Genomic DNA, 23532 nt, shown 5'->3' with positions numbered 1-23532 from the left:
AAGGGAAGTGGATTAACTCACTGCCTGTGAGCTCACAGAGCTGTGAAACCATTCCTTACCAGGAAAGTCCCCTCTGTCCCTCTGCAATTTGTGCATGCCTAGCCCAGCCCACCCACTTTATCAGTATCCACCCCCACACAATCATCTTCCACCCCACCTCTGATCCCACAACCTCCTCCACTCATCGGGCCCAGTCTCAGGCCAACTTGGGTGAGGCCTTATGTTGGAGGAGTTCCTTCCGTTAACCTGGCCGGCTGAGGACAACAAGAAACAAGGAAGCATTTAATGGACGTCAGAAATCCATGCTTCCCAATCTCATAACAATACAGAGGGATAGAATACAAAAACAGGGATGTAATGCTGAGGCTCTATAAGGCTCTGGTCAGGCCGAATTTGGAGTATTATGAACAATTTTGGCACCATATCTGAGGAAGGATGTGCTGGCCCTTGAGAGGGTCCAGAGGAGGTTTACAGGAATGATCGCAGTAATGAGTGGGTTAACATATGATGAGCATTTGACAGCACTGGGTCTGTACTCACTGGAGTTTAGAAGAATGAGGAGGAACCCCATTGAAACATACCGAATAGTATAAGGCTTGGATAGAGTGGTTGTGGAGAGGATGTTTCCACTAGTGTCAAAGTCTAGGACCAGAGATCATAGTGTCAGAATAAAAGGACATTCCTTTAGGAAGGAGAGGTGGAGAAATTTATTTCGTCAGAAGGTGGTGAATCTGTGGAATTCTTTACCACAGGCTGTGGAGGCCAAGTCAATAAATATTTTTTTAAGGCAGAGAAAGATAGATTCTTGATTAGTGCGGGTGTCAGGGGTTATGGGGAGAAGGCAGGAGAATGGGGTTAGAAGGGAGAGATAGATCAGCCATGGTTGAGTGGTGGAATAGACCTGATGCCTAATTCTTCTCCTATCACTTTTGACCGTATCACCTTACATAGAAACATAGAAACATAGAAATTAGGTGCAGGAGTAGGCCATTCGGCCCTTCGAGCCTGCACCGCCATTCAATATGATCATGGCTGATCATCCAACTCAGTATCCCGTACCTGCCTTCTCTCCATACCCTCTGATCCCCTTAGCCACAAGGGCCACATCTAACTCCCTCTTAAATATAGCCAATGAACTGGCCTTGACTACCCTCTGTGGCAGAGAGTTCCAGAGATTCACCACTCTCTGTGTGAAAAAAGTTCTTCTCATCTCGGTTTTAAAGGATTTCCCCCTTATCCTTAAGCTGTGACCCCTTGTCCTGGACTTCCCCAACATCGGGAGCAATCTTCCTGCATCTAGCCTGTCCAACCCCTTAAGAATTTTGTAAGTTTCTATAAGATCCCCTCTCAATCTCCTAAATTCTAGAGAGTATAAACCAAGTCTATCCAGTCTTTCTTCATAAGACAGTCCTGACATCCCAGGTATCAGTCTGGTGAACCTTCTCTGCACTCCCTCTATGGCAATAATGTCCTTCCTCAGATTTGGAGACCAAAACTGTACGGAATACTCCAGGTGTGGTCTCACCAAGACCCTGTACAACTGCAGTAGAACCTCCCTGCTCCTATACTCAAATCCTTTTGCTATGAAAGCTAACATACCATTCGCTTTCTTCACTGCCTGCTGCACCTGCATGCCTACTTTCAATGACTGGTGTACCATGACACCCAGGTCTCGCTGCATCTCCCCTTTTCCTAGTCGGCCACCATTTAGATAATAGTCTGCTTTCCTGTTTTTGCCACCAAAATGGATAACCTCACATTTATACCCACCCAGCACCCCACACAATTACACCAGCCAACAAGCCCATTCTGGTGTTTGCAAGCATCCGCCCCAACTTCAGGCGGTATATTTTTCTACTTGAGTCTGGGAAAAACAGGCAGGAACAGAATCTAAAACATTACTATCAATTTTATTTAGAAAAAGTTGATATCTCCCTTCAGGGTAATGTTAACCAAGGCAAGGGATTTGCATCAGCCACAAGGCTCATGGTGTGAGTTAGCACTGAAGAACGAAAGTAGAAAAATATATTTTTCTCCACTTCCAATTTCCCTTTCCCTAGAGGAAAATATATTTTGAAGCTGAATCGGATGAAGTGGGAGAAAACTGCATCCAAGGCGCCAACACCATATACAAGGAGGCGGAAAATGCAAACCTCCCATTCCTTGTTGACAGATGATTTCTATAGGGCTAAATGTGACAGTTCTGAAAAGTCACCAGGCCCAGCATTGTTCAATGCAGCTCTGCTAAGCTGGCTTTAATCAGTTTTGTACTTTTTCTGAGAAATTGAAACTGTCCAAAAGGAGTAATTCTGTGTTTAGTTGCAAAAGAATGTTGACAGCGTACTGGAGTGGGGGGTGCCACATCCCCCAGTGGTGAAACACAACATCTCTCAGCTGTCTCCCATTCTTGAATCGTATCCTCTTGGAAAAGTGTTCTGAGATATTCTATGAAACACCGCAATTCTCTGAAGATAGCCATCCATCACTGCAAATCATTTTTGTGATTTTCCGTCAGAAGCACTCCCAAGCTTTGCTAGACAGATGATTTAAGAAGCTGTGCTTTGAGATTAATATGCAATTTCTCCTATATATATATAACTTCACGGGCAGAGAATGTACCTGGTCAATTATGTGGATGTAGCCGTTCACTGCTACGATATCAGGCGTTACAATTCTTGCCCCACGAATGGTTAGACTCTGAGAAAAAACAAATCAATATTTCAACTCTTTTTGTAAGTCACAAAAGGTGAATCATATCAAAGTTAACAATTATATCCTTTCCAACACAAAAATTAGGAAAATATAAAATCTGTTATTCTCGAATAGTTTTAATTTGGAGAGTAGGTAATGTTCTTGGTTTCAGAAGGAAAGTAAATACTTATAGAAACAAAAACAATTCTTAAATGATTGGACAGGCTAGATTCAGGAAAAATGTCCCCGATGTTGGGCGAGTCCAGAACCAGGGGCAGGCCATTTAGGACTGAGATAAGGAAACATTTTTTCACCCAGAGAGTTGTGAATCTGTGGAAGGCTCTGCCACAGAAGGCTGTGGAGGACAAATTGAATGGATGTTTTCAAGAGGGAGATTTAGCTCTTAGGGCTAAAGAAATCAAGGGATATGGGGAAAAGGCAGGAATGGGGTACTGATTTAAATGATCAGTCATGATCATATTGAATGGTGGTACTAGCTCAAAGGGCAGAATGGCCTACACCTGCTTCTATTTTACTATGTTTCTATCTCTGCCTTAAATATATCCACTGATTGGCCTCCATGGCTTTCTATGGACAATAATTCCACAGATTCCCCACCCTCTGACTAAAGAAATTCATAGAAACATAGAAAATCAGTGCAGGAGGAGGCTATTCAGGCCTTTTGAGCCAGCACCGCCATTCATTGTGATCATGGCTGATCATCCCCAATCAATAACCCGTGCCTGCCTTCTCCCCATATCCCATGATTTCACTAGCCCCTACAGCTCTATCTAATTCTCTCTTAAATCCATCCAGTGACTTGGCCTCCACTGCCCTCTGTGGCAGGGAATTCCACAAATTCACAACTCTGGGTGAAAAAGTTTTTTCTCACCTCAGTCTTAAATGACCTCCCCTTTATTCTAAGACTGTGGCCCCTGGTTCTGGACTCACCCAACATTGGGAACATTTTTCCTGCATCTAGCTTGTACAGTACTTTTATAATTGTATATGTTTCTATAAGACCCCCCCCCATCCAATTAAACTCCAGTGAATACAAGCCTAGTCTTTTCAATCTTTCCTCACATGACAGTCCCGTCATCCCAGGGATCAATCTCGGGAACCTACGCTGCACTGCCTCAATCACAAGGATGTCCTTCCTCAAATTAGGAGACCAAAACTGTACACAATACTCCAGATGTGGTCTTACCAGAGGCCTATACAGCTGCAGAAGAATCTCTTTACTCCTATACTGAAATCCTCTTGTTATGAAGGCCAACATTCCATTAGCTTTCTTCACTGCCTGCTGTACCTGCACGCCAACTTTCAGTGACCGGTGTACAAGGACACCCAGGTCTCTCTGTACCTCCCCCTTAATTAACCTAACCCCATTGAGATAATAATCTGCCCCCTTGTTTTTGCCGCCAAAGTGGATAACCTCACATTTATCTATATTTATACTGCATCTGCCACGCATCTGCCCACTCACTCAACCTGTCCAGGTCACCCTGCAACCTCCTAACATCCTCTTCACAGTTCACACTGCCACCCAGCTTTGTGTCATCCGCAAACTTGCTAGTGTTGCTCCTAATTCCCTCTTCCAAATCATTAATATATATGGTAAACAGTTGCGGCCCCAACACCGAGCCTTGCGGCACTCCACTCGCCACTGCCTGCCATTCTGAAAAGGACCCGTTCACTCCTACTCTTTGCTTCCGGTCTGCCAACCAATTTTCTATCCATGTCAACACCCTACCCCCAATGCCATGTGCTCTAATTTTAGTCACCAGTCTCCCGTGCGGGACCTTATCAAAGGCTTTCTGAAAGTCTAGATACACTACATCCACTGGCACCCCTTCATCCATTTTACTTGTCACATCCTCAAAAAATTCCAGAAAATTAGTCAAGCATGATTTTCCTTTCATAAATCCCTTCTCATCTACACACACACACACACACACACACACACACACACACACACACACACACACACACACACACACACACACACACACACACACACACACACACACACACACACACACACACACACACACACACACACTACTTGGACAAAAATGTAGATGGATTAGTTATTTAATTTGCAAACATTTTGCGGACAGTGGAAAACCCCTGCCATAAGATACAGTTGTCTGTATATAATTTATGGATGTGGGCGGAGAAATGGCAGCTCGAGTATAATCTGGGCAAGGATGACGTGTTACACTTTGGGAGGTCAAATGTAAAGGGAAATGACAAAACTGTTAACAGCTTTGATGTACTGAGGGATCTTTGGGTCCAAGTACATAGTTGCTTCCTGAAAGTGGCAACACAAATAGACAGAGTGGTAGAGGCTACACATTGTATATGCTTGCTTTCATCAGTGGAGAAGAGGTTTATCAGGATGCTGAGTGGACAAGACAGTATTTGCTGCAAGATTGGACACATTTGGATAATTTTCTCTGGAACATCAGAGTCTGTTGGGCACCTGATAAAAGGATTTAGAAACATAGAAAATAGGTTCATGAGTAGGCCATTTGACCCTTCATATGGCATTCAATATGATCATGATCATGGTGGAAATGTTAAAGACTGGAGGACAGAGCTTTAAGGTCAGAGTAGGAAAGTTAAAAGGAGATGTGCGGGGCATGTTATTTTTACACAGTAAGTAGTAAGTGCCTGGAACACACAGTCAGGTGCAGTGATGGCAGCAGATTTTTAGATAGGCACATGGATATGCGGGGAATGAAGGGATATGGATCTCATGCAGGCAGAGGAGATTAGTTTAACTTGGCATCACGTTCGGCATGAGCATTGTGGGGCAAAGGGCCTGTTCCTGTGTTGCACTGTTCTATTGCATTTCTGGATCTGTTATCTGAAGGGTTCATGTCCGATCCATTCACATCACAGGGCTGATGTAATTTAGATGCTGCTTGCACTCAGCTACATTTTGCCAACACAATTGGCTTTGAATGATTTGATGTGGTAAATTCATCATGCTCTGCAAACCCAACTCACATGGGGCAGAAAATGAAAGCAATCTGCAAGCCGAGGCAGTGTATCTGGTGAGCCTGGAGCTCTTAAAGGGCTGTTTTGATTTAAAAAGGAGCAGCACTGGAGAATTATTTCAAAGTTTTAATGCCAAGGAGCAGGACCAGGACTGGTCCATTTTGGGTAAGAAACGTTACCTATTTTGCAGCACCGTTATAATGTCCATAAACAATTTGTAACGTTCTTCGACTTGACAAAACATATGCCATGCTGTAGTCGGTAGGGTTAGTTTTTATTTTATGTGTATTGGACAAGATCAGATAGGATGGAGCAGAATGAGGTCAAAACAGAGGAGAAGGAGATGAGAGCAAGATGCCTACAGAGGCAGAGAGGGACAATGGGACTACATTCCCTTAACTCTCCCAAAGGGTTGATTTATGCTGCTCAAGGGGCACTTCAGTCGTCGCCCCAGGAGAGACTCATGTGGGACTGTTGTGGACTGCAAAAGCTGCTCTCGACTGAGTGCCACTAAATTATCCTTGCAACCTCTGGTGGTCCACCTCATCATTCAAATCTCCACACAGTTCAAAGTGGGATTGTCCTCTTCAGAGCGGACAGTCAGGAATTCTACTTGGATCAGTTTCCACCAGGGGAGCAGGCTTCTTGGAAATTGAGGCATTTCTTGTTTCAAGAATAACAAAAAAAAGGAATTAATTTTCACGACTTTACTCCAAAGAATTGCTAACAAATAGTGATGGTGAGTTACGGCTGCTTACTCCTGGATGTGAAAGACCTGCAATTGATGACTGTTATAGGCAGCAGTGATTAATGAGGGCTTCTGGCACAAGGATAAAAAAAAGCTCAAGGAGCTCATTGCTTGCAAAAAGACTTTATGAGGGCAATGAAACTGCTCACCACATTCTCAGAAATAAATCCTGCAACATTTAAAACCACTTTACATTGTGACCTGCAGATTATTCCATATTCTGGAATATGGAATATTTGCAAAATGTGAATATGGAATATTTGCAAAATATTCCATATTTAACTATCAGGATTGATATAAATGTTTGAGTAACTGCAAAATGATGATTAAAATGCATGCAACCACAATAGGGACAGTAATCAAGTCCTGACCCAAATTGGTATCTACCCATGATCTCCAGAGATGCTAAGTTACTCCAGCACTTCGTGCCTTCTATTGCTGTAAACCAGCATCTGCAGTTCCTTGATAGACACAAAATGCTGGAGTAACTCAGCGGGGCAGGCAGCATCTCTGGATAGAAGGAATGGGTGACATTTCGGGTTAAGACCCTTCCTCAGACAGAGAGTCAAGGGAGAGGGAATCACAGAGATAAGGAAGGGTAAAGTGTGAAACAAGACATCAAAAGAGATATAGATCAAGGAAAATGTAGAATAGATCATTGTTCGCTAGGAGAAGGTAATAACAAAGCAAAATCTAAACTCCATAGTCATATCAGCCAGTGGAATATGCCAATTAAATGAACATTATTGTGATTAGATTCCAACATTTATCACTTTTACGTTCCAAGTTGCCCATATAGATGGCAAATCCTCTTTAGCAAAAATATAACGGTAAACATCTGTGGAATTGTTTACCAATTGATAATGTACTGCACTGCACTATAGAAATTCCTTCTTACCGCAATTTCATCATTCAGGAATACTTGTAAACTTGTTAACAGTAGGAGACAGAGGTTGACCCATGTCAGGAACTAGGAAGTATCGTGGGAACACTTCCTGACAGTTTCTTGGCAAAAAATAGTGCTCAGAAAATTGCAAGGAGAGGAAGATAAAAATAAAGATTAAAATATGTTTTTAAATAACATCTCTCTGTTACCTCACTTAAACGTACTGTATAATCCCAGTTCATTAATGTTACACTTCAACCTTAACTCCTGGTGGTAACGTTTGTGTTGTTAATGAAAATCAATCAATGTAGATCAGAAACATTATAAGTTTTGCTTGAACTACTGAGCAAATTAGAGCTTCAGTTAGTGCAAGTGAAACCACTGACTATATTCACTAAAATGAATCCTGTAAAGTTTCAAAATTAATTGACACTGAACTGCTGGTCTATTCAATACTGCTATGGGCATCACTAGAAATATATGAGGACATACAAAATGATGGTCAAAATGCATGCCATGTGAATAGTCATGCCAGCCAGTGGAATGTTCCCGATAAGTTTTAAAAGAGACTGGACAGGTTCATAGACAGGAACGTTTTTGAGATCTATAAGTCAAATGCAGGTAAATGAGATTAGTTTAGATGGAGCACCTTGGTCGGCATTGACGAGTTGGGCCGAAGGGCCTGTTTCCGTGCTGTATAACTCTAAGAACACATCATTTGGATCAGATTCCAAGCTCCGTCACACTCACCATTTCTGAGGAAGGATGTGCTGAAGCTGGAGAGGGTCCAGAGGAGGTTTACGGGGAATGGTCCCAGGAATGATTGGGTTAACATATGATGAGTGTTTGATGGCGCTGGGCCTGTAACCTCTGGAGTTTAGAAGGATGAGGGGGTACCTCATTGAAACTTATCGAATAGTGAAAGGCTTGGATAGAGTGACAGTGGAGTGGATGTTACCACTGGTGGGAGAGTCTAGGACCAGAGGTCATGACCTCAGAATTAAAGGATGTTCCTTTAGGAAGGAGATGAGGAGGAATTCAATTAGTCAGAGGGTGGTGAATCTGTGGAATTCAATACCACAGAAGGGTGTGAAGGCCAAGTCAATGGATATTTTTAAGGCAGAGATGGATGGATTCTTGATTAGTACGGGTGTCAGGGGTTATGGGGAGAAGGCAGGAGAATTGGGTTGAGAGGGAAAGATAGATCAGCCATGATTAAATGGTGGAGTGATATACCAAATGGCCTAATTCTGCTCCTATCACATGAACTTATGAACTCATGATGCATGAACTCTGAAAGTCGTTCTAATAAGATTTAAATGATCAAAGCATAACACAGAGAGCTGGGGAGGTCAGGGATGGTGATGGTGTGGCTGGATAATACACTTTTGTCTTTCGAGAAAATAATTTTCAAACTACAATACACATTAAACATGAAATTCAAAGATCATGTACTCACCCCATTCTCATTCTTGATTGGTAACCTGATAAATATATTCATAGTTGATAAGTTATGTCCTTCATATTCTTTTAAGTCCTCGACGGTATGTCCACCCATAATAAAATGTGACCTGGAGGTACCAAGTACTAGAATTACAGCAGTTGCAAATTTTCTTGTGCGGTTTGTTTTCTCCTTCTGAGGCACAACTGGAAAAATTGGTTTAAATAGCCCAACACACCAACAAAATATTTACAAGTAATTAACACTATAAACTCACTTTTTAATTAAAAACAAAACTACTAGATTGTGTCTTATGCTCTTTATAGGTATGTTGCAAAGCCTACCTGAAGCGTCGCTGAAAATCTGTCCCAGCCCGTGTGCGCGATTTTGGCGCCGTTTAGAGGGGGGCGGGTTTAAAACGCGATTTTCCCTAGGCTGTTCAAATCGAGGATGTTCAGCCTAGTTAATTATTAACGAAAAATCACTGGAATATTCTGTCGTTTTAGCTATTTTTAGTTTTAAAGGCTTTATATAATTGTTATAGTAGGTTAAAAATTAACCTCTAAACCCCCGACCACCGGCAACCGGCAGGGTCTCATACAGCAGACAACAGAAGGTAGGCTGTTTATTTTTACATTAAAAAGGGCTTCTTAAGATCCCTTTATACAAAGTTTAAAGTTGTGAGTAGCTCATTTTGGGTCCATTATGTCCCGCAGTACTTTTCTGGGCATGTGGGGCACAAATCTAGCGCAATGTGAACGTTCTAAACCAGTGCATTCACAGGGACCCAGTAGAAAGCTGATTTAAATTGACTTTAATTTACTGCAATTGAACACTAAATTCCTTCCATTTGGCCTATAAATTAATGTAAATGAAATTTAAAAATCATGTTTTATTGTGAATTATTTGTGAATATTATTTGGACACTTAGGCTATTTAAAAATGTTAATCATTTATTAAGAAATAGATAGATGTTTAGATCTAGTAATTGAAGTTTGAAATTAGCTCCAATTGGGTAACTAACTAATTATATGCTTTAATAGTAAGATTAAACGAGTACTTACCAGTATGAAGTTTGATCTGTATTTTATGAGGAGTTACGATGAGGGATTACGTGAAGAACCCGCCCAGTGCGCTGTTGCGGCATACTTTGAAGCAGCGGTGTGGAATCACAGGATAGACACAATATTTGAAGTAACATAGTAAAGATCAGTGAGACATCAGTTTATTAGTTTGATCTATATATTGAGGGTGGGAGCGGAGGGCACGTAATCCCTCATCGTAACTCCTCATAAAATACAGATCAAACTTCATACTGGTAAGTACTCGTTTAATCTTACTATTTTACTTCGGAGTCACGTGAGTGATTCCGTGAAGATTTCAAAGGTCTGTGATTTCAAACCGTGTAACAGTTTTTATTTCACTCACGGCCGAAGTTTTTGAGGGAGGAAGTGTTATCGTAATCAACCATGAATCTGCTTTCACAAGAAACAGAAAGGTATTTGTTAACAATAACAACATAAATAGCTCCCCTGAGCTTAAATTAATATTGCAGTTTGTAATATTCTTTCTGCAATTAAATCAGGCTTATCAACGGTTTACAATAAAAAATGTTCTGAACGTCGTTTCCCTTGACCATCCTGCCGTATTGAGAATGTGGTCAACCGGGATGTCCATTCGTTCAGCCGCTGATATCAATGCTGCCCTAGTGGAATGGGATTTAAATGTATTATTATCTATTCCGGCAGCTTTCAGTACCACCTTGGAGCCACCTTGAAGTGGTTTGGCTCGTTACCCCGTCTTGGGGTTTCTGTGGTTGACCCATAGGCTTTCCTCTCCCTCTAAGATTGTGGGTTGTGTCTATATATTGTTGTAGATGGGTCACCACACTCAACCTGGACTCTGGTGGGCCCGGAATCCCACCAGTGAATTGGGCGTTCCTGGTCCATATAACCATATAACCATATAACAATTACAGCACGGAAAAAACAGGCCATCTCGACCCTTCTAGTCCATGCCGAACACATAATCTCGCCTAGTCCCATATACCTGCGAGTTAGGTTTTTACCAGACCTAGAATATGAACGTGATGCGTCTGGGGTAATCACCATGTTATCCAGTCTAATTTTATGGAGTGACTGGACTCTGTGAGCGTATACGAGAGCCATAAGCATGAGCGTTTTTAACATAGATTAAGCAAGCTGAGGGATCTGGCTGGTGCCATTCTCTGAGATATGTCAATATCACACCGATATCCCATACATGGGTATACCTGGGTTTTTGGGGCTTATTATTATAATTGCCCTTCATAAGTTTATCTTCAGTGGATGGGATCCCATGCTCTGCTGTCCTGCTGTTTTTAGATAAGCAGACAAGGCGCTTCATGCTGTATTTACGGCACTGTAACTCACCTTTTAGTCATGGTGTAGATGTTCCAGGAACTCCAATACGTCAGTGGTTGAATAGTTTGGTATGTTGTCCCTGCGTCGTGGCAGTATTTTACCCATGTTTGCTCTTGGTGACTGTTCGCAGGGATGCCGACATGGTGGTAATGGTTCATTTGGATAATCCCAGTCCCTGGTAAGGTCTATTCAAACCTACACCCAGGAGTTTGATGTTTTTATGGCATGGGTGGCTTATGCCTGATACTGGGTTGAGTCAGCAACCATGGTCCACTAGGGAAATCCATAGGTGACTCGCCCACCATGTCGTGATGAACTGGGAACCATGGCTGTGTAGGCCGGTCGGGCACGTTCAATATCTCGGAGACAGATTCCATCTGTATTGCGAAGTGCCCGACTGATGAGGCAGAAGGGAGGAAGCAAAGCAGAAATTCCCCCTTCCAGCGTGTAGGCATCTATCGCTGCTGCCTCTGATCTGGTTCCTAAGTCACATACATAGGTTACTGGTGATTCCGTCTTGTGCAACCAAATTGATATCTGGCGTTCAAACTGCTTAATACCTTTAGCAGATATTTTGGGTTTGACATCTATTCAATGTTATCATAAATTATCCCCCGTGACGTGGTGTCTCCCACTGTGTTCTAGCTTCCTAGGAAATAGGCAGCTGATAGTTAAAATGTCTTTTGACACACCATTGCCAGATCTGTTTGACCAATTTGTTGCACGATAATGATTTTATGCTCCCCATATGGTTGATATAAGCCACCACCATAGTATTATCAATCCGTAACCGCATATGTACGTGCTGCATTTGAAATGCATATGCTTTTTAACCCAATAGGCGATCACCAATCTCAAATAGTTGATGCCCGGTGTGTGTAGTAACGATGATTCTGAATTGGTCCATCTGTTACCTGTGCTGGATATGGAGTTTAGTTGCTCCCCAGCCTAAAGTACTGGCATCGGTTTTTAATAACCAAGTTGGGATTGGTGATAATAATAGGGCTGAAACTATGCCAAACATTGTCTGCCCACCACTGTAATTGTGATATAGCTTCAGTGGGTACATTCATGATTTGATTATAGTGACCCAAGCACCTTGGCAAAGTAACAGTCATATGGATAGAATTGATATTGAAGCCCAGATAATCCATGGTAGTTAACGGCTTCAATTCTGGTTTATCTGGGCGTGGGATGAACCTCAGTGCTTTAGGGAGCTGTTTCGTAGCTAGAACTGCTGCCACAGCTAATTCCTTTGTTTCCCCTAATATGAGGATATCATCCAATATATGCCATGATTATGCTTGTTTTCTTAATATTTTCATGGCTATTTTTACTATTTTTATAATAGTTTAGGGCTGAGGTTAGACCATTGGGAATGCTCTATACTCCCATAGTTGCCCTAACCGGGATGTCCATTATCCAGGTAAATTTTTAGGTATCTATAATGATCCTAGTGTATGGGTATAAGATAGTTTGCATCTTCCATATCAATGCTTGCCATAAGGTATCCTTTGGAGATCAGATGTCTGGCAGTGACAAAAAACCGTCTCCATCTTAAAGTGTATATACTCAACAGATTTATTTAGTGATATTAGGTCAATGATGATGCTACATTCACCATCTTTTGTAGTTTTGGTGAATATATTTGATACAAATTCCAATGGTTCATGTTTACTCCCATGATCCGTTTAGTAATGAGCCTTTCTAGTTCAGCTTGACCTTCTCGCTTCTCTTTCTTAGAGGGAGAAAATGCCCTTTGGGCGCATTGCTGAACTGGCGGTAATATGCCCAATTTGAATTCAAGTTTTTATCCACTAATACTGTTGAGTATATATTAGTTATTTGTGACAGCACCCCATGCTTTTATCAACTAGTGTAAATGCCCCCCCCCCCCCCACAGTTAGTAGAACACCCTTATTTTGTGTAAACTGGGAGGAACCAGACTACCTACCTCCATGTTCATTGTTTTTTCATGAAGACCTAGTTTTGCTGGTATGCTGGTGCTGTCGGTGGGGCGGCGCATTTTCCCACGGCTCCGCTCTGGGCCCCTGTCTAAAAAGAACTTTGGGGGTAATGTGAAGCGGTCGCCAGGCTTTCACCAGTCCTTGTTCGATATTTGCTGGTGGATGCCGAGGGGTGCTGCCAGCTGGGTGTTGGATGCGATGTCCTGCTCGTTCCATGGCCTGCCCTCATGAGGCGCACAGGTTTAGCTGCCTCTCTTCCCGCAGCAGCGGTTTGCATAGCCCCGTATATTTGGGGTTGAGGGCAGGTCTTATATGCACAAATGTCAGTCGAGTATCCCAAATTTGGAAACATCTTAGGCGTCAGCACCCTGGTAGTGCAAACGGGATAGTCTCATCCTGGGAGAACCACCTTGGTGATCATGGCGTCTCGCCTGCCAGGTGAGTATGATCCGTGGAAACGAGCAAAGGCGGTGACATCTTGACCCTTCTGTTAGGAGCTTCAGAATTTGCTGCTTTTAGCTCTTGTCTGCGAGTCTGCTGACCCAGCTGCCTGCAGATTTACCTCTAGAAAGGCCTACTCCTGCAGGGCTTTGTTTGGGAAGATGGTCGCGTGGAGGAGCCATGTAGTGGCCCACGACACCCAGCAGCTCTTCCTGATCCTGCTCCCCTGGCATACTCCTGTTCTCGTCCGCCTGCCCAGCGTTTAAGCCAGTCCAGCCCTGGCCTCCTTAGCTAGCCTCAAAAGAGGGAGCAAAAGGGTGTGCTATAAATTGGAGGAGGCATAGCTCAAACTCCGTTGTTGCATCAATCCCTCGACAAGGGAGATGGCTAGTGCAATAGCACTGGGGTAGGAGTGTCAGCTCCCTTGGCATTCAGCCAGTGCCCCTCGTTTTCCTGGAGGTATTGTAACTCCATGACCTCCTCTGGCTTGGGGAGACAGACATACTTATTTTTGCTGTCTCCAGCCTTTTCCAGTATTGGAGGAAGTTGGTTCCTGTAGAACCTATATTTTTGGTAAGGTTTTGTCTTACCTGTAGTTGGAGGCTGCCTGCCGTTTTTCAGGCGGCATTGTAGCGGTTCCCGGGCGGCGATTCTCCTTGTCAGGAGTCTGCAGGGCTGCCGGTCGGGTTTTTAAATTTCCCTCCGGTCCGCTGCTGTTAACCAAACAGCTGTTCAGCGGACCGGCATCAGCGCAGCTCCCTGTCAGCGGTCCGCAGCGTGTGCGGTCCCGTTTGCGCCTATCCCCCTCCACTGTCGGGTCCTTCGCTGGAGTCGAACGGGGGCCGCTTCCTCTGCTGCTTTGCTCCCCCTGGAGCAAAAACCACAAGACCCGATTAAGGTAGATACTTACCTCACGTTCCTTGGTTTGCGGGAGCGCCGACTCCCGCTGGCCGCGTGTGTACAGCTGTGCGATAATGCCACAACAGCGCACTGGGCGAGTTCTTCACGGAATCACTCACGTGACTCCGAAGTAAAATTTCAGGTCATCCAAGTAAGATTGATTTATATTTGTTTCAGAATGCTTCAATCTATGATAACTGAAAATTTCATTCAGTTCTCTTAATTTTTAAGAAAGTTATGGGCTTTTGACTGTCCATGATCACAGCTTTTTTGTTATGTCCATAGAAAATCAATAGGGAACAAGATGCTAATTTCCGAGTATGAAAATGGCCATAACTTTTTAAATACTTGAGATATGAAAGTAAATTAGGTGTCAAATTAAACTTCTTTTTATGCTTTATCTGATGGGATAAATTGCAGACTTGATTTTTTAAATCTCAAAATTTTGTAACATTGCTACTCTTTATGTTTATTGTGTGTCTTTATTATTACATTCATTTGGGCAGTGTGGGTGGCTGTCACAGTGATCCAACGGTAGAGTTGCTGCCTTACAGCACCAGAGCCGCGAGTTTGATTCTGACTATGGGTGCTGTCTGCACACAGTTTGTACGTTCTCCCTGAGACCACATGGGTTTTCTCTGGGTTCTTCGGTTTCCTCCCACATTCCAAGGTGTGTAGGTTTGTAGGTTAATTGGCTTCTGTAAAATGTCCCTAGTGTGTAGGATAGAATTAGTGTGTGGGTGACCGCTGGTCGGCGTGGACTCAGTGGGTCAAAGGCTCTATTTCAATGCTGTACCTTTCAATGCAACTCTGTTCAATTCAATTTCTTCAATTAAGAATTGAAATAGAGTTAGATTAATGAGCACAAAATGCAAGCTGCTGTATTTTTATAGTACAAACCAGAGCAGTAAATGGTAGGGTGCTGGATAGACTGAGGAGTCTTAGGACATAGTTCCTTGAAGGTGGCAATACAGGTGGACAGGGTGGTGTAGAAGGCATTTGGCACGCTTGCCTTCATCGGTCAGGGTATTGAGTACAGGAGTTGGGACGTTACGTTACAGCTGTACAAGATGTTGGACAGGCCACATCTGGACGACTGTGCACGTTCTGGTCTCAATGGGACAGGAAGGAAGTTCTTAAACTGGAAAGGGTGCAACAAAGGTGTACGAGGGTGTTACTGGGTCTGGAGGGTTTGAGTTATAGGGAGTGACTGGAATGCTTTTTTCTTTTCCCTTGGAAAGTAGGAGGTAGCGGGATGACTTCTACAGGGGCATGGATAAGGTATATAGATTTAAGATGAGATTGATTCATGGCACAGAGGGTGGTGTGCACATGGAACAAGCTTCCAGAGGAAGTGTCAAAGATGGGTAAAATAATGACATTTAAAAGACTTAAGCCAGTACCTAGATAGGAAAGGTTTGGAGGAATACTAGTCAGGTGCAAGCAAGTGGCAATAGGCAACTTTGGTTACAGGGATGAATTAGGCTGAAATACCTATTTCTATGCTGGAGAGCTCTGTAGCTCTATAACTGAAATATTAATTTTGTCACTGTGAATTATTGCTGTTGAATTATGTACATAGCTATTATTTCATTAGGTTATATCACATAACTGCAACTGATTGTTTTATGTTTCATATAATAATGGATACAAACTCCTGCTCAGAAATGTTATGCACATTAAAATGTATAAAGCATTGGCTAAATTACACTCTAACAGTTTACTCAAAATGTATACATCACTAATCCACAAATTTTAGCAGCAAATGCTAAATGGCTTTTCAAGGACAATTTGATTTTAAATGTGTGAATGAGTGTAAGAGTTAGAGAGAGGCATGAGTGCTATAACTATGCAGGTGCTTATGTCAATTAATTGGTTGTATGAACAGGCCTATTTATTTTTGAACAGTGAATCGATTGTTTAGAACATGTCTTTACTGCACAGGCAGTCAGTTTTCTAAAAAGATATTATATGTTCAAAGATTGAAAATAATTAATTCAAGCAGGTATCAGCATCAGTTTGAGAAGTGACTTAAAATTCTTGACTGAACCTTTGTTAATCCATTTGCCATAACTGGCTGGTAACTAAAGTTTTGCACCAGCATTCTTTTTATGCAAAGACAGTAAAGCAAGTTAATTGTAACAGTTTTGGTAGATTTATTTAATTGCCGGATTTATTCAACCAAAATCCATTGAGACCTGGATGTTACAGTAAGTTACAACAAAACAGGGAAGGCGGCTCCACCGTGGCTAACGAGGGATATTAATTCACTGGATGTTTACAAGGGGGAGTTAGATTTAGCTCGTGGGGTTAAAGGAATCAAGGGATATGGGGGGAAAAGCAGGAACAGGGTTACTGATTTTAGATGATCAGCCATGATCATATTGAATGGCGGTGCTGGCTCGGGGCCGAATGGCCTAGTCCTGCACCTCTTTTTCTATGTTTCTATCGAGGCTCCTCCATACCTTCTTCCCGATGGCAGGAGTGAAATTAGAGTGTGGCCAGGGTTGTGACGGTCTCAGATAATGTGGGCTGCCTTTTTAAGGCAAGGACTCCTGGAGATCTCTTCCATGGTGGGGTCTGTGATGGTACTGAACATTTTAGTCATATTTAAGTAATATATGTTATTCTTAATATATTTAGTTTGAAGTTATTTTTTCCAATCATTTTGGTATCAAATGCAACACTAAAATATATCTTAATTTCTACTGCACATGAACCGATGGAGCCATCGTCCAGGTGGTCCTGGGGCAGTTGACTTGTGTTATATCAGGTCAAGTCCAACATAGTCTTTTGCATCCCAAGCCCATGAGTTGAGCTGTTGACACAAACTCAGTTTCTGTGATAGTCATCCTTCATGTATTAACAAGGTGGGCCGAGGAGCAGATCTCACTTCTTGCAGATTTCCTGGAAACCTCCTGACTTTCGCCACCTACAGCTACTTTGCTACCTCTGCACATGTGGCTCATAATCCAAGATAGACACAAAATGCTGGAGTAACTCAGTGGGACAGGCAGCATCTCTGGAGAGAAGGAATGGGTGACGCTTTGGGTTGAGACCCTTCTTCAGACGGAGAGCCAGGGGAGAGGGAGATTAGAGTTATGGAAGGGCAAGGTGTGAAAATGACAGATCAACGCAGACGAGGGGGAAACGTGGAATGATTCATTGTTGGGTGAGGGGAAGGTGACAACGAGACATACAAACAGTAAATGCAATCAGGACAGTGGTAGAAGAACTAGGGTGGGGGAGGGACAAAGAGCGAGGGAAAGCCAAGGTTGCTTGAAGTTAGAGAAATCAATATTCATATTGCTGGGTTGTAAGCTGTCCAAGCAAAATATCAGGTGCTGTTCCTCCAATTTCCAGCAGTAGGAATATTGATTTACCTAACTTCAAATAACCCTTGCTTTCAACCAACCCCTCTTCACTTGGAGCAGACAAAATGTGTAGGAAGGAACTGCAGTTGCTGGTTTAGATCGAAAGTAGGCACAGAATGTTGGAGTAACTCAGTGGGACAGGCAGCATCTCTGGAAAGAAGGAATGGGTGACGTTTCGGATGTAAAGCTGCATCACCTGCTGTGTTCCTCCAGCAGTTTGAATGCTAGAAAGCAACAGCATAGAAACAGGCCCTAGGGCCCACCATGTCCATGCCAACCACTCATTCACCCATCACCCATTCACCATTTTATATTATCCCACTTTTACCTCCACTCTGTACACGTTAGGGGCAATTTTTGGAGGTTAATTGTCTTTCAAACCTGCACATCTTTGGTAAGTGGGAAGGAAACGGAGCGCCTGGAGGAAGCAGAACAGTCATAGGAAGAACATGCAAACTCCTCGCAGACAGCACCCGATGTAAAGATCTGATGCACTGTGAAGCAGCGGCTCAACCAACTGTGCCGCACAGTTTATTTTTTGCTCCAGATTCCAGCACCTGCTGTATATTGTCTCTCCAAAAATTCACTGCCATTCAAAAGAAAAAAATGGCTTCATATCCCTGCCTTCAATGGCAAGCTCTTACCAAAAGACAGTGACTCTTAGTTCTTCAACAATGTTATATGTCCACTTGACAGCGCCCTTCAACATCTTATAGATCTTACTTGGTGGGCTTGGTGAATGGATGCATGATGTTTGTTATAATTTGAGATTTAATTGCTAGATAAAATGATTTTTATGATTTCAGAAATGTTGCATTTTTAAGTGTTGTTTGGCAGAGAATATTGAGCTCTGGAATACAAACAGAACAAAGGAAATTGTTCCTTCATTTTAATATTTTTGTTTAAACAAATTTTTGTCTGGAATTTAATCCTTCCGTAATTCATGGAACGCCAGATTTTTCCAGGATAGCCAGCATTAGCTCTCGATTGAGAAAAATGTTAGACTGTAATTTAGCTTTTATTGCTTTATATATTTAAAAAAAATATATATATATACAAAATGAGAAAAAGTAGCGTGTATTAAAATCAATCAATCACAAAATGAGCAGAAGCAAATACCACAACTTGATTCAACCAGAACATGTAGCAACATTGCCTAGAAAATGAATGTAGGTGCACTAAAATATCACTGCACGAAATGCCATTGTTAGTTTGTAACCGTTAAAATAACATCTCCAATATACTTTCTATCTTCAAAGAGGAGGTGTGTCTCTTGCTGCATCGTGGCTGCTTGTTGCATGTTACTTGTTGCATGGAAAAATTGCAACTGTTGCATTATTCCCACTCTTCAGTGGGAAGATCTTTAGACCTTATTAAAGGACTTGCCCTCACATCAGCCTCTAGACCAGATACACCAAATATTGCCATAGAGAGAGGAGGAAAAGCTTGAGGGGCATGGATTATGAAAAGATTTGATGCACGAGGGCACTCCCCTTGATTGCTCCATATCACCACAAGGTGCTTGGATGATGAGGAAGGCAGAGATCACTGGCTGATGCACTGAGTGAGGTACATGGAGAAAACTGGAATCATTCAAGACCCAAATAATAATCATTTTGCAATTCTCCAATCACTGTAAAGGGAAGCTGGCAAATCTGTACGCAATCCATCAGTCAGAATAAAAACCTTTCATTCATGTCTCATTGAGGATCTTCAGCAGGTTTTGCTCCTGAATCTGTTCAACAGTGGTTCTTTTGTCATGGAAGGTCCAATTTTGGATGGTAGGAGGTGAAAGATTCAGAACTTGGAATGTTATTTTGTGTGTATCTGAGTACAAATCAAGGAAGTGTCTGTTCCAATTTTGCAGTTGTAATTTATAAGTGGTTATAATTGTAAATGTACAGTTATAATTTCACATGGAATTGATTACAGGTGATGCAATCTTGAAGCACTTGAAGTTGTATGTCCTTCCAGCTTAATGATGCATTACTTTCTCCAGTGGATTAGTATAGAATAAGATGTGTTGCTTTGAACTAGACTGTAGAACAGACGCTCTCTCATCCTAGATTGTTCTCATTTCCCTGATCTTGAATAAGATATCAAGTTGGACATTAAAATAATTTCAACTTGATCTGTCAATCACTCATTGGATGAACTTATTAAGGAAAGCAAGCAAAGGAATTTTCAAAACTAAATAATTTGGCGCTTTTTGCAAAGATGGCTTACTTGACTATCATTGGTAGATACTCCTGTTGTTCCCAGTTTTCTAGTGCAGCCTTATCCATGTCTTCTATGGCTGCTTCTGAAGGTACGAGAACTGTGACGTTAGCTCCTGCCGGGATCTCCACATTGTCCCCGGATTTCTGTTTCAGCAATAAAATGGCAAATGATTCAGCCTACAAAATCTCATCCACAAAAGCAAAGGTCAATTCCTATGCCTTGACTTTCACTCAAATAACTCTTACCTTCCCCATGCTCAGCTGCAAAGACATTTTCTGTGAACCTACACTGAGGGAGAGCAGCGTAGGTTCACCAGGTTAATTCTCAGGATGGCAAGACTGACATATGATGAAAGAATGGGTCGACTGGGCTTGGATTCACTGGAATTTAGAAGGATGAGAGGGAATCTTATAGAAACATAGACAATTCTTATGGGATTGGACAGGCTAGATGCAGGAAAATGTTCCTGATGTTGGGTGAGTCCAGAACTAGCGGCCACATTTAAGAATAAGGGATAGGCCATTCAGGACTGAGATGAGGAAACACTTTTTCATCCAGAGAGTTGTGAATCTGTGGAATTTTCTGCCACAGAATGCCAATTCACTGGATGTTTCCAAGAGAAAGTTAGATTTAGCACTTAGGGCTAATGGAATAAAGGGATATGGTCAAAAAGCAGGAACAGGGCACTGATTTTGGATGATCAGCCATGATCATTTTGAATGGCTGTGCTGGTTCGAAGCGCCGAATGACCTGCTCCATATAACCATATAACAATTACAGCACGGAAACAGGCCATCTCGACCCTTCTAGTCCATGCCAAACACGTATTATCCCCTAGTCCCATACACCTGCGCTCAGACCCATAACCCTCCATTCCTTTCCCGTCCATATAACTATCCAATTTATTTTTAAATGATAAAAACGAACCTGCCTCCACCACCTTCACTGGAAGCTCATTCCACACAGCCACCACTCTCTGAGTAAAGAAGTTCCCCCTCATGTTACCCCTAAACTTCAGTCCCTTAATTCTCAAGTCATGTCCCCTTGTTTGAATCTTCCCTACTTTCAGTGAGAAAAGCTTATCCATGCCTGCACCTATTTTCTGTTTCTATGTTTCTAGTTCCTTATGAACCGACCATAATTTCACCCAATGTAACCCTGGACTCTGACTGAAAGTTTTGTGCTGCGTTTAATTTATAATATATGTCCCTCACTTTCTTGTAACCTCTTGGGAAAATATTAGGAATAACAATTATCGGTCAGGGGCTTGGTTTGGGTTAAAAACTGCTGAAATAGTTTCTTGCAAGAAAACAATCAGCAACACCAATGGATGGCACTCAGGGTAACAATGTAACTACAACTAAACGCTGAGATTGACCAAGAATTCAGCCTTCAAGAATTTGCTCACAAATAGTAAATCTGGAGACCATAACAGATTTTATTTTAATGGCTAAAACAAAGTTAGGCATACAAATATGTACAGAATTTAACAAACGGGGGATGCTTTATGGTTGGCAGATGTTTGGAGGTTTAGCTCAAGCATCTATTGAATTTAACACTTACCAAAGGGGACCAGGATCCATCCAGAAGGTAGACACAAAATCTGGAGTAACTCAGCAGGACAGGCAGCATCTCTGGAGAAAAGGAATGGGTGGCGTTTCGAGTCGAGACATCTGAAGAAGGGTCTCGACCCAAAACGTCACCCTTCCTTCTCTCCAGAGATGCTGCCTGTCCAGCTGAGTTACTCCAGCTTTTTGTGCCTATCTTTGGTTTAAACTAGCAGTTCCTTCCCACACAGGATCCATAAAGCCCACCTCCAGTGGTCTGGTGGCCACATGGACCACATGTACATCATAGGATCAGAGAATTCTAATGGAACAGTAGGCGATTTCATTACGAGCAATCGTAGAGCAATTTGTTTAGTTCCATACTAACACTCTTTCCCCAAAGCTTAACAATTGCCTCTCTTTCAAACACGTATCCATCTGAAAGTCCTGATTGAGTCTCTTATTGCAGTGAACTCATGGGCAGTGAGTTCCAGGTGACCGATACTTCCATAATACAAAACATTTCTTATATCTCCTTTGTATCTTAATAACTCAAATCTATTGTTATTGTAATTGTTATATGGTTATATGGTTAAATCGTAAATCTTTGCCTTCGAGTACTGAATAATTCAAAATTGGGAACAACTTCCTTCCTCTTAACTTCGCTAAACCAGCCACGTTGTTGTACATTTCTACCAAATATCTTCTCATCCTTCTTTCCTCCAAGCAGAACAACTATTGTCTCCAGTCTAATCTTATAACGGGAGTATCTCGCAAAAAATTCCCATCAAATCTTTTGTGGTCCCTATCAATGAGGTCCACATCCTTTCTACAGTTGGATAAGCAGAATTGTGTGCAATACTTATTTGGTGCTCAAATAAAGATTCAACGCGACTTTCCTGATTTTCTATTCTGTTTATGAAACTCTGGATGGCTACCACTTCTCTGAACATGTCCAGCCACAGTTTTGCACATATCTACTTAGGCCTTTCATTTCCTGTATACCCTTTCGATTTGTACCATTTAGCCCATAATGTATCTCATTCTTTCTGCTAACGTGTATCATTTCACAGATCTCTGTATTAGTTTTAGTTTTTTAGTTTTTTACATACAGCGCGGAAACAGGCCCTTCGGCCCATAGGGTATGCGCCGACCAATGAGCCCCACTCATTAACACTATCGTACTAGGGACTATTTTTACATTTACCAAGCCAATTACCCTACAAACCTGTACGTCTTTGGAGTGTGGGAGGAAACCGAAGATCTCGGAGCCAACCCACGCGGTCACGGGGAGAACCTACAAACTCCGTACACACAGCACCCGTAGTCGGGATTGAACCCAGGTCACCTGCGCTGCATTCGCTGTGAGGCAGCAGCTCTACCGCTGTGCCACCGTGACATTTCATCTGTTAATGGAGTTGTTGGTTAACCATGGCAATCAATCTTGAACAGTCCTTCTGCACCAATTTAACAGCATCAGGACGAACAAATCACAGTGATCCTCCTAAGCAAGTCACGCTATCCTAGATTGTAGGAAAATACAAGATGATTGCCCTGTAAATATGGCTTATTCAAAGGGCTGAAGATTATGTATACCGCTAATGAATGCAGCAAGTTCTGCAGCTGTTCGACATAAATCGATGTATCTGCTGCTTGCTTGGACTTACACTCAGCAGGGAAACAATAGGTAAACAAGATGATAATGCATATATGATACAATACGATAGAACTTTATTCATCAGGAGGGAAATTGATCTGCCAACAGTCACAAAAACACAAAACACATGAAACATGAAATTAAAGTGACAAGTGGAAAGACTTGGGGGATGTGCAAAGATTGGGGGAGGGGGGGGGTGGAGAGGAGTCAGTCTCCTCCCCCTTCTGTCATGGGGTAGACTGAGTTGTAAAG

General features: G+C 42.3%; 1 protein-coding gene across 1 annotated transcript in view; it reads right to left on the bottom strand.

Annotated features, from left to right (window-relative positions):
- stab1 (stabilin 1) overlaps positions 1-23532 on the bottom strand; it is a 259880-nt gene that overhangs the window by 109485 nt on the left and 126863 nt on the right. Inside the window, exons 29-31 of the mRNA XM_055647479.1 lie at positions 20083-20219; positions 8791-8902; positions 2620-2697 (exon numbers count right to left, since the gene is read on the bottom strand). Coding sequence (XP_055503454.1) covers positions 2620-2697; positions 8791-8902; positions 20083-20219 — 327 coding nt within the window. The remainder of the gene's footprint in view (positions 1-2619; positions 2698-8790; positions 8903-20082; positions 20220-23532) is intronic.

The sequence above is a fragment of the Leucoraja erinacea genome, chromosome 16 (assembly GCF_028641065.1).
Source record: "Leucoraja erinacea ecotype New England chromosome 16, Leri_hhj_1, whole genome shotgun sequence".
NCBI classification, from domain to species: Eukaryota; Metazoa; Chordata; class Chondrichthyes; order Rajiformes; family Rajidae; genus Leucoraja; species Leucoraja erinaceus.
Note: the sequence above shows the minus strand (reverse complement) of the source record. Positions and strands in the feature narration are given on the sequence as shown.